Genomic DNA, 12,055 nt, shown 5'->3' with positions numbered 1-12,055 from the left:
CACCCATGCATCTTCCTTACTGTCACCCCCACCCACACCAATGCATGCAGCGGGTCACTATGCAACCATCACTCAATCACGCCTCTCTGTGTTTTGCCTTGATAGGAGAAGAGATGCTAGAAGAGGGATGATGGCGAAAGGGGACATGGAAGTGGGGACGCCACTCAAAGCGCTCCCACGTCTCACCCGTTGCCCCCCTCTCAACCAGTACCTGCAATGCTGCCTCCTCTTCAGATGGCCGCGTCTGCCCCTGCACAGATGCAGGTGGAGCAGTCGTTGGAGGGGCCCTCACGGGCACTGAACCCAGAGGGCGTCCGCGCAAAGCATCTCATCGGTCAGGGCATAGACAAGAGCAACCTGCCACTACCTCTGCTGAAGCTACAGGGGTAGCACCACATAGGGGTTCCCGTAACTGTAAGGCTAAGGTTTTGTGAGCACAAAGGGGATGCACAAGGGTGTATAACAGAATGTCATGTTTTTCATTTAGTTTTGTTTGTTTTGCCAAGCACATTAAAATTAGTTATCACCACTACTGCCACGTCTTTGCAAATCTTGTCTGGTTTGTGCAATAATTCCCTTTCCTGAGGATCACCATGAAGACCCACACCTGATGCCACCCAATGTGTCACTGCAGAGTGGGTGTAGCTGTATTTGCAGGGCTCTTTTGTACAGATGACTGAGAGACGTCGGCAATGTCCCTGGTGGCACCCTGGAAGGATCCGGAGAAGTTGTTGAGGGCAGTGGTGACTTTGACAGTGACAGGTAAGAAGATGGTGCTCGGGCCTCCGTGTGCACTGCTCCTCAGAAAGGTCCAGGAAGCTGAGCCTCGGTCTGTAGACCCTGTGGCGAGGGTTGTGCCTTCTGGGACGCATCTCTTTCTGCGGTTGCCCTCCCTCCTGCTGTGCAGGTGGATGTGTCACAGCACTGTGTTGTGGAGCTCCACGTGTCAGAGGTGGACGGCGTGGCTGGCAATGCTGTTCATCCTCCGACGAGGTCATGACTGCAGCTATGGCGGCCCCCATCCGGAAGATGAACGTTGGAGGGGTCCGCAAAGTAGGTAAATGTGTCTGTACACCGGAGTTGAAGTTCCAAGTTTGTGAATTTTTGTGTTAGGAGGAGGGTGGTGCAGGCCAAACTTTGTCCAAAGTGACACAGAGTGGCCTCCTGCAATGAGTGAGGGTCCCCCCCACCACCTGTCAAATGGACCTTTGCAGCTCCCACAGGCTGGTGGCTGCAACACGTCTATTTCAACAGGGAGTGTTTCCCCCAGTACAGGAAACATGCTCAGTTTGGATGAAAATCCCACCCCTCCTAAGATATCTTCCAAATCAGGTCTGCTAACGACCTGAAGTATCAAAATAATTGCCTTAAGTGGGATCCTGCCAGCTTTAATTGCCGATGGGAGTCCCGCATGCGGGGGCTGCGCGCGCATCTAAGCGCGTCATTGGGGAACCCGGAAGTGGATGGGTTGCAGCCGAGCTCCGGACCCGCCCCGGGAATCCCGAATTTTCGGAGCCACCCTGCCACGAACGCACCCGCTCGGCCATCCTAAAATCGACCCACATGTCTGTTAATGCTATTAAAAGATACCCCCCCCCCCCACCGTAGTAATTTGTGCACCAATATTATTCACAATACTTTGAGCATTTACATACATACAGCTCAAACCTGGCTCTATCAGGTTGACAATCTTACTTTGCTGCCTCCTCCTCCTCTTACAGATTGGATGGATGATCACCCACTTCACTTCCTTGCTAACTTGGTCTGTGGGGTGACTACGCCCGGGAATATGCATTCCAGGAAATCTTCTGCCACGCATATGTAACTAAGTAAAACAGCTGCTCCTCAAGCTCAGAAATGTTGAGCTTGAACACCAGCAGTTGGAAATACCTAGAATCACAGAATGGTTACAGCACGGAAGGAGGCCAATAGAGTCCGCGCTGGCTCTCTGCAAGAGCAATCCAGTTAGTCCCATTCCCCCGTCCTATCCCCGTAGCTCTGCAAATTTTTTCCTTTCAAGTTCTTATCCAGTTCCCTTTTGAAGGCCATGATTGAATCTGCCTCCACCACTCCCTCGGGCAGTGCATTCCAGATCCTAACCACTCGCTGTGTAAAAAAGTTTTTCCTCATGTCACCTTTGGTTCTTTTGCCAATCACCTTAAATCTACGTCCTCTGGTTCTTGATCCTTCCGCCAATGGGAACAGTTTCTCTCTGTCTAGACCCTTCATGATTTTGAATACCTCTATCAAATCTCCTCGCAACCGTCTCTGTTTCAAGGAGAACAACCCCAGCTTCTCCAGTCTATCCAGGTAACTGAAGTCCCTCATCCCGAGAATCATTCTAGTGAATCTCTTCTGCACCTTCTCTAAGGCCTTCACTTCTTTCCTAAAGTGCGGTGCCCAGAACTGGACACAATACTGCAGTTGTGGCCAAATCAGTGTTTTATAAAGGTTCATCATGACTTCCAAACTTTTGTACTCTTTGCCTCTATTTATAAAGCCCAGGATCCCATATGCTTTTTAACTGCTTTCTCAACCTGCTCTGCCACCTTCAACGATTTGTGCACATATACCCCCAGATCTTTGTTCCTGTTCCCATTTTAGAGTTGTGCCCTCCTACTGAAATGTATCACTTCGCATTTTTCTGCGTTAAATTTAATCTGCCACGTGTCCGCCCATGCCACCAGCCTGTCTATATCCACTTGAAGTCTATCACTATCCTCCTTACTGTTTACTACCCTTCCAAGTTTTGCATCATCTGCAAATTTTGAAATTGTGCCCTGTATGCCCAAGTCCAAGTCATTAATATGTATCAAGAAAAGCAGCGGTCCCAGCACCGACCCCTGGGGAACACCACTGTACACCTCCCACTAGTCTGAAAAACAACCGTTCACCACTATTCTCGGTTTCCTGTCCCTTAGCCAATTCTGTATCCATGTTGCTACTGCCCCCTTTATTCCATGGGCCACAATCTTGATGATAAGCCTACCATTTGGCAGTTTATCAAATGCCTTCTGTATGCATGGTCATCTAAGACCTCCCACATTGTGTTGGTATCGCACACCATTTTTGGCAAGATAGTGATTTAATCCCTCAAGTATAATTTTAGGCCAACTGCACCTCAAAGCTGAACTCCCTCAATGGTTAAACTCTATACTCTTCTAAGCTCTGGTTGTTTAAGACTAAGCATTCGCTAGTAAGCTTATATTCATACCATCTTAATTTACGCAGTTTAAGAACAGCTAATCGCAGCACTTATGTAACCAATTAACCTATTACCAGCTCAAACCAGGCTCGTAGGTAAGGCACCAAATGAACAAGTCTAAACAGTTCCTGTATTGAACAGCTAAAATGAAGTAAATTGAAGACAGGGTTAATTAGTAATCTTATAGTTAAGGATCCTACAGGAACAAGTGATCATAATATGATAGAATTTCATATTGAGTTTGAGAGTGATGTATTTAAGTCCGAAACTAGGGTCTTAAATTTAAACAAAACCAATTACGTATTTATGAGGGGCGAGTTCGCTAAGGTAGATTGGGAAATTAGATTAAAAGATATGATGGTAGATAAACAATGGCGTACATTTAATGAAATAATTCATAATTCTCAACGAATATACAGTCCCCTGAGGAATAAAGTGATCCAACCATGGCTAAGCGGAGAAGTTAAGGATAGTACTGGATTAAAAGAAGAGGCTTATAATGTTGCCAAAAAGAGTAGTAAGCCTGAAGATTGGGAGGGTTTTAGAAATCAGCAAAAGATGACCAAGAAATTGATAGAAGGAGAAAATTGAATGTGAGTGTAAACTAGCAAGAAATATAAAAACAGATTGTAAGAGCTTCTACAAGTATGTAAAAAGGAAGAGATTAGCGAAAGTAAACATGGGTCCCTTAGATGCAAAGGCAGGGGAAATTATAATGGGGAATAAGGAAATGGCAAAGATGTTAAACAAATATTTCGTATCTGTCTTCACAATAGAAGACACAAAAAACATACCGGAAATAGTGGGGAACCAAAGGATGTAGTATATTTGGATTTTCAAAAGGGTGAGGAACGTAAAGTGATTAAGATTAGTGAGAAAAAGTACTGAAGAAATTAATGGGACTAAAAGCTGACAAATCCCCGGACACCGGTTTTAAAAGAGGTGGCTGCAGAGATAGTGGCTGCATTGGTTTTGATCTTCCAGAATTCCTTAGATTCAAGAATGGTCCCCATGGATTGGAAGGTAACAAATGAGAACCCGCGATTCAAGAAAGGAGGGAGAGAGAAAACAGGGAACCATAGCCAGTTAGCCTGACATCAGGAGTATGGAAAATGCTAGAATCTATTATTAAGGACATAATAACTGGGCACATAGAAAGTCATATGATTAGGCAGAGTCAACAAGGTTTTATGAAAGGGAAATCATGTTTGATAAATCTATTACAGTTTTTTTGAGGGTGTGACTAGCAGGGTAGATAAGGGGGAACTAATGGATGTAGTATATTTGGGTTTTCAAAAGGCATTCGATAAGCTGCCACACAAGAGGTTGTGACACAAGATTAGGGCTCATGGGGTTCGGGGTGGGGGTAATATATTAGCATGGATTGAGGATTGGTTAACAGACAGAAAACAGTAGGAATAAACGGGTCATTTTCAGGTTGTAACTAGTGTGGTGCCGCAAGGACCAGCTTGGGCCTCAGCTGTTTAGAATATAAATCAATGACTTAGATGAGGGAACAGTGTAATGTATCCAAGTTTGCTCGGTGGGAAAGTAAGCTGTGAGGAGGATGCAAAGAGGCTGCAAAGGGATATAGACAGGTTAAGTGAGTGGGCGAGAAGGTGGCAGATGGAGTATAACGTGGGGAAATGTGAAATTATCCACTTTGGTAGGAAGAATAGAAAAGCAGAATTTTTTAAAAAAGTGATAGACTTAGAAATGTTGATATTCAGAGGGATTTGGGTGTCCTTGTATACGAATTACAGAAAGTTAACATGCAGGTACTGCAAGCAATTAGGAAGGCAAATGGTATGTTAGCTTTTATTGCAAGGGGAATTGGAGTATAAGAGTAAGGAAGTCTTGCTGCAATTATACCTGGAGTACTGTGTACAGTTTTGGATTCCTTACCCAAGAGGGGGTGCAATGAATATTCACTAGATTGATTCCTGGGATGATAGGGTTGTCCTATGAGGAGAGATTGTGTAAAATGGGCCTATATTCTCTGGAGTTTAGAAGAATGAGAGGTGATCTCATTGAAACATATAAAATTCTTAGAGGGCTTGATAGGGTAGATGCTGAGAGGCTGTTTCCCCTGGCTGGAGAATCTAGAACTAGGGGGTCATAGCCTCAAGATAAGTGGTCGGCCATTTAGGACAGAGAGGAGGAAAAGTTTCTTCACTCAGAGGGTTGTGAACCTTTGGAATTCTCTACCCCAGAGGGCTGTGGATGCTTAGTCATTGAGTATATTCAAGACACTAAGGGAATCAAGGGATGTGGGGATAGGGCAGGAAAGTGGAGTTGGGGTAGAAGATCAAACATGATCTTATTGAATGGCAGAGCAGGTTGGAGGGCCCATAAGGCCTACTCATACTCCTATTTCTTATGTTCTTATGTTAAAGTCAAAATGCAACAAAGTAAATAAATAAAAAATTCTGTATTTATTGCCCCAATCACTCCCAGAGACTAAACTCCACACACTCCTGATCTTTTGCACTCTACTCATTCAACAGCACATCAAAAACAGGATGTATTGTGCAGAAATACTGATTTCCATTGTGAGGAAAAATTTAAAATATATTCATCAAGCTGCCATCTCACAATTCGCAACAGGAAAGTCTTAGGAAAAGAGAAGAAAACTTGCATTTATGTAGCGCCTTTCACCACCTCAGTCATAGGGGTCCTGGAGAAGCGTTGCCTCACAATGTAATGCTTTGAATAGTATAAGTTGTACAGAGTATGGAAATTTTTAATTTTTGAAATTTTGTTTGTATTGCATATATAGTTAATTTTTTTTCAGTTGCTTCCAAGCCTCTATTCATTCATCTCACCCTAACACATCGTGCACCCCCTAGATAAGCTCCCTCCTGTAAATGCATAGAGAGTCCCCAACTGAAAATAATTAATATTAATTGATATAAACCACCTGGATACAATTAACACTCAGGATATCCCAAAGCGCTTTACAGCCAATGAAGTGCTTCTGAAGTGTATTCACTGTCACAATGTAGGGAACACGGCAGCATAGCAAGGTCCTACAAACAGCAATGTGATAATGACCAGATAGTTTTTTTTGTGATGTTGGTTGAAGGATGAATGTTGGCTAGGTCATTGGGAAGAACTACCCTGCTCTTCTTCAAAATAGTGCCACGGGATCTTTTACGTCCACCTGACAAGGCAGATGGGGCCTCGATTTAACGTCTCAACTGAAAGACAGCACCTCAGACAGTGCAGCACTCCCTCAGTACTGCACTGGAGTGTCAGCCTAGATTTTGTGCTGTAGTCTCTAGAGTAGGACTTGAACCCACAACCTTCTGTCTCAGAGGTAAGAGTTCTACCACTGAGCCATAGCTGACACTGATAGTAGATGAAATAAGAGGACAATGGTTTTAATGTCACAAGTATTGCATCTATTTCAAATAACAGAAGGACAAAAACTAGCAGATAGCCTTAACGGTGACTAATTTGTTCAGAGACTACAGAGGGACTACTGAATGACCCTTATCTCCCCTTTAAGTGTTTTATTGCTAATGTATTGACCATTATATACTTTTAGCTATAATTATTTTTGCAGCTACAATACTATCCTTTAGGTTATTGGATTAAAAAAATACCTGATTGGATGTTTTTGTAAACCAGGCAGACTTTCCCATTCCCGTTGCAATAATCCAGCTCAAATATTCGACTTTGTGAATTAAAATGGGGCTTCTCCAAAGGTTCTTCTGTACCTTTTTAAAAAAAAAAGTCAAATAATAGAGTAAAGCCTATTAAATACCATGTTTCATATCTTATTTGAACTGCAGTTTCACATGACCAATGGCTATTGCAAATGTAGCTTAATTATGGAGATTCATTTCTATTCTATATACAGGTACGGTAGCATAGTGGTTATGTTACTGGCACTAGTAATCCAGAGGCCTGGACTAATACTCCGGAGTCATGAGTTCAAATCCCAACACGGCAGCTGGGGAATTTAAACTCAATTAATTAAATAAAATCTGGAAAAAAAAAACTAGTATCAGTAATGGTGGCCATGAAACTACCGGATTGTCGGAAAAACCCATCTGGTTCACTAATGCCCTTTAGGGAAGGAAATCTGCCATCCTTACCTGGTCTGGCCTATATGTGACTCCAGACTCACAGTAATGTGGTTGATTCTTAATCACCCTCTGAAATGGCCCAGCAAGCCACTCAGTTGTAGAATCCCGCTACAAAGTCATCACACGGACTGCAGCGATTCAAGGAGGCAGCTCACCACCAACTTCTGAAGGGCAATTAGGGATGGGCAATAAATGCTGGCCTTGCCAGCGATGCCCACATCCCATGAACGAATAAAAAAAAATTCAATAAGAAAACTCAGATACCATTTCTCACAAAAAGACAGAAGACAGAATGACCTTGAACAACTTGTCAATCAGCCAACTAATAGCTATGATTGGTCAAATAATCTCAGAGGTTGTTTGTTTACGTCCAGTCTCTACTGACCACCGTCTTCTATATACCTCTTCTAAAATACCCTGCAACAAATCACACTATAAACAAGGCCTATCTAGTTTATTACTATAGCCTAGAAATTACTGCCGGCAATATGACAAAAGAAAGTTTAATGTATTTGTATAACAATCCTCTATCCACTATTTTAAATTGAGGCATTAGTCTGTTCAAAATAAACTGGTTAACTGATTTGGGCTGCTCAGAGATTGGATGTCAACCCCGAGGGAGAAATCACAAGCAGGTTTCATATCCAGAAGAATTACTCCATCAGTGGTATGCTGACAGCTGCAGAGATTGTGGCTTTAGTTTTAAATCCTAACGATTGCTGAGGACAAGATGCTGACAGTGATGGGATACAGCCATACTGTACTGCATCCTTACTAAATGCAAACTATTGAGCATGCTAAATCACTGTTGACCAATATGAAAAAAAACTGAACATTGATCCAATTTTTTTAATTTTTTTTTATTCGTTCACGGGATGTGGGCGTCGCTGGCAAGGCCGGCATTTATTGCCCATCCCTAATTGCCCTCGAGAAGGTGGTGGTGAGCCGCCTTCTTGAACCGCTGCAGTCCGTGTGGTGACGGTTCTCCCACTGTGCTGTTAGGAAGGGAGTTCCAGGATTTTGACCCAGCGACAATGAAGGAACGGCGATATATTTCCAAGTCGGGATGGTGTGTGACTTGGAGGGGAACGTGCAGGTGGTGTTGTTCCCATGCGCCTGCTGCCCTTGTCCTTCTAGGTGGTAGAGGTCGCGGGTTTGGGAGGTGCTGTCGAAGAAGCCTTGGCGAGTTGCTGCAGTGCATCCTGTGGATGGTGCACACTGCAGCCACAGTGTGCCGGTGGTGAAGGGAGTGAATGTTTAGGGTGGTGGATGGGGTGCCAATCAAGCGGGCTGCTTTATCTTGGATGGTGTCGAGCTTCTTGAGTGTTGTTGGAGCTGCACTCATCCAGGCAAGTGGAGAGTATTCCATCACACGCCTGACTTGTGCCTTGTAGATGGTGGAAAGGCTTTGGGGAGTCAGGAGGTGAGTCACTCGCCGCAGAATACCCAGCCTCTGACCTGCTCTCGTAGCCACAGTATTTATATGGCTGGTCCAGTTAAGTTTCTGGTCAATGGTGACCCCCAGGATGTTGATGGTGGGGGATTCGGCGATGGTAATGCCATTGAATGTCAAGGGGAGGTGGTTAGACTCTCTCTTGTTGGAGATGGTCATTGCCTGGCACTTATCTGGCGCGAATGTTAATTGCCACTTATAAGCCCAAGCCTGGATGTTGTCCAGGTCTTGCTGCATGCAGGCTCGGACTGCTTCATTATCTGAGGGGTTGCGAATGGAACTGAACACTGTGCAGTCATCAGCGAACATCCCCATTTCTGACCTTATGATGGAGGGAAGGTCATTGATGAAGCAGCTGAAGATGGTTGGGCCTAGGACACTGCCCTGAGGAACTCCTGCAGCAATGCCCTGGGGCTGAGATGATTGGCCTCCAACAACCACTACCATCTTCCTTTGTGCTAGGTTTCACCTGAAAGATATTGTTCTCAGGTTTTCTTTTGTTTTTTGCTTCCCCAGGAGTTAGCATTGCTAACAACTAGGGAGGGTGGTGCATGAGATTGCACCATCTAACTGACAGGATCAGCAATGATGGATCCGATGGTCCTTTCTCGGCCTTTATTTGTATGCTTGAGAGCTGAAATATATAGCAAGTAACCGCTGATGGATTCACGTTTGTGAACATTTCTGAACAGCAATTGGTACTAATGTACAAAAGTACTGGTAGCACTGTTTCTCAGATCTACTTTGCATAGAATACTTGTTTGATATTATTTTTTCTGGGCTTGCGTGAACAATATACCAAGAAACTACTAACAAATCCATTAAGACAAAGCGTGGAAGGATGTGGGTTTTTGCACTCAGTGAGTGAAAGGAATTTACTGATTTCATTTGGGCCTTCAGCAGGAGAACGATTGGGAGATAATTAATTTCCCGCAGGGAGGAAAAGGAAGGGATATATGTTAGAGGGCATAAAAGGGAGGGTAAATAACTGAGTCAATTTAAATATTCCTAAGCAGCCGGTCACAAAGCAGCATTTGTAGAGGTAAAGAACATGATGCTTACATAAGAACATAAGAAATAGGAGCAGGAGTAGGCCAATCGGCCTGCTCCGCCATTCAATAAGATCATGGCGGATCTGATCCTAACCTCAAATCTAAATTCATGTCCAATTTCCTGCCCGCTCCCCGTAACCCCTAATTCCCTTTACTTCTAGGAAACTGTCTATTTCTGTTTTAAATTTATTTAATGATGTCGCTTCCACAGCTTCCTGGGGCAGCAAATTCCACAGACCTACTACCCTCTGAGTGAAGGAGTTTCTCCTCATCTCAGTTTTGAAAGAGCAGCCCCTTATTCTAAGATTATGCCCCCTAGTTCTAGTTTCACCCATCCTTGGGAACATCCTTACCGCATCCACCCGATCAAGCCCCTTCACAATCTTATATGTTTCAATAAGATCGCCTCTCATTCTTCTGAACTCCAATGAGTAGAGTCCCAATCTACTCAACCTCTCCTCATATGTCCGCCCCCTCATCCCCGGGATTAACCGAGTGAACCTTCTTTGTACTGCCTCGAGAGCAAGTATGTCTTTTCTTAAGTATGGACACCAAAACTGTATGCAGTATTCCAGGTGTGGTCTCACCAATACCTTATATAACTGCAGCAATACCTCCCTGTTTTTATATTCTATCCCCCGAGCAATAAACGCCAACATTCCGTTGGCCTTCTTGATCACCTGCATACTAACTTTTTGATTTTCTTGCACTAGGACCCCCAGATCCCTTTGTACCGCAGTACTTTCCAGTTTCTCGCCATTAAGATAATAACTTGCTCTCTGATTTTTCCTGCCAAAGTGCATAACCTCACATTTTCCAATATTGTATTGCATCTGCCAAATCTCCGCCCACTCACCCAGCCTGTCTATATCCCCTTGTAGGTTTTTTATGTCCTCCTCACTCTCCACTTTCCCTCCCATCTTTGTATCATCTGCAAACTTTGATATGTTACACTCGGTCCCCTCCTCCAAATCGTTAATATAGATTGTAAAGAGTTGGGGACCCAGCACCGACCCCTGCGGAACACCACTGGCTACTGGTTGCCAGTCCGAGAATGAACCATTTATCCCAACTCTTTGCTTCCTGTTAGATAACGAATCCTCCACCCATGCCAGAATATTACCCCCAATCCAGTGATTCTTTATCTTGAGCAACAATCTTTTATGTGGCACCTTGTCGAATGCCTTCTGGAAGTCCAAATACACTACGTCCACTGGTTCCCTTTTATCCACCCTGTACGTTATGTCCTCAAAGAACTCAAGCAAATTTGTCAGACATGACTTCCCCTTCGTAAAGCTATGCTGACTTTGTCCTATTAAATTATGTTTATCCAAATGTTCCGCTACTGTCTCCTTAATAATAGACTCCAACATTTTACCCACCACAGATGTTAGGCTAACTGGTCTATAATTTCCAGCCTTCTGCCTACGACCCTTTTTAAATAAGGGTGTTACATTGGCAGTTTTCCAATGAGCCAGGACCTTTGCTGAGTCCAGAGAATTTTGGAAAATTATTACCAAAGCATCCACAATTGCGACTGCCACTTCCCTCAAGACCCTAGGATGTAAGCCATCAGGTCCAGGGGATTTATCCGCCTTGAGTCCCATTAATTTACTGAGTACCAATTGCTTAGTGATTTTAATCGTATTTAGCTCCTCCCCCCCTGGAGCCCCCTGTTTGGAGCTTGGAAGGAGCAAGAGAATCGATAAAATACTAAACGGGAGACACTTCCAAATGAATGAAAATGCTCATGTTGTCCCTTCTTTCTTGCCAGGGCTTCCCCTGTGTGACCAACTGAGATCAGGAACCTTGGAATGGTGGGAATCTAAAAGGGAGCACATACAAGCCACAATACACAAATACACACTGGGCAGCATCACCAACCTGTGTCAAAGGCTTGTCCCAATGACGACCCAGAGATCGCGGTCAATGGCCCGATGACGACCCAGAGATCGCGGTCAATGGCCCGATGACGACCCAGAGATCGCGGTCAATGGCCCGATGACGACCCAGAGATCGCGGTCAATGGCCCGATGACGACCCAGAGATCGCGGTCAATGGCCCGATGACGACCCAGAGATCGCGGTCAATGGCCCGATGACGACCCAGAGATCGCGGTCAATGGCCCGATGACGACCCAGAGATCGCGGTCAATGGCCCGATGACGACCCAGAGATCGCGGTCAATGGCCCGATGACGACCCAGAGATCGCGGTCAATGGCCCGATGACGACCCAGAGATCGCGGTCAAT

The 12,055-nt window shown here is 44.6% G+C and overlaps 1 protein-coding gene across 2 annotated transcripts in view; it reads right to left on the bottom strand.

Moving 5' to 3' along the window:
* The window catches only part of tpgs2 (tubulin polyglutamylase complex subunit 2), a 57,761-nt gene that overhangs the window by 16,125 nt on the left and 29,581 nt on the right, over positions 1–12,055 (bottom strand). For both annotated transcript variants that reach the window (XM_067984519.1, XM_067984525.1), the window contains one exon: positions 6,814–6,927. In XM_067984519.1, coding sequence (XP_067840620.1) covers positions 6,814–6,927 — 114 coding nt within the window. The remainder of the gene's footprint in view (positions 1–6,813; positions 6,928–12,055) is intronic.

The sequence above is a fragment of the Heptranchias perlo genome, chromosome 1 (genome assembly GCF_035084215.1).
Source record: "Heptranchias perlo isolate sHepPer1 chromosome 1, sHepPer1.hap1, whole genome shotgun sequence".
Lineage (NCBI taxonomy): Eukaryota > Metazoa > Chordata > Chondrichthyes > Hexanchiformes > Hexanchidae > Heptranchias > Heptranchias perlo.
The sequence above is the reverse complement of the archived record's forward strand: the minus strand, read 5'-3'. Positions and strand labels throughout refer to the sequence as shown.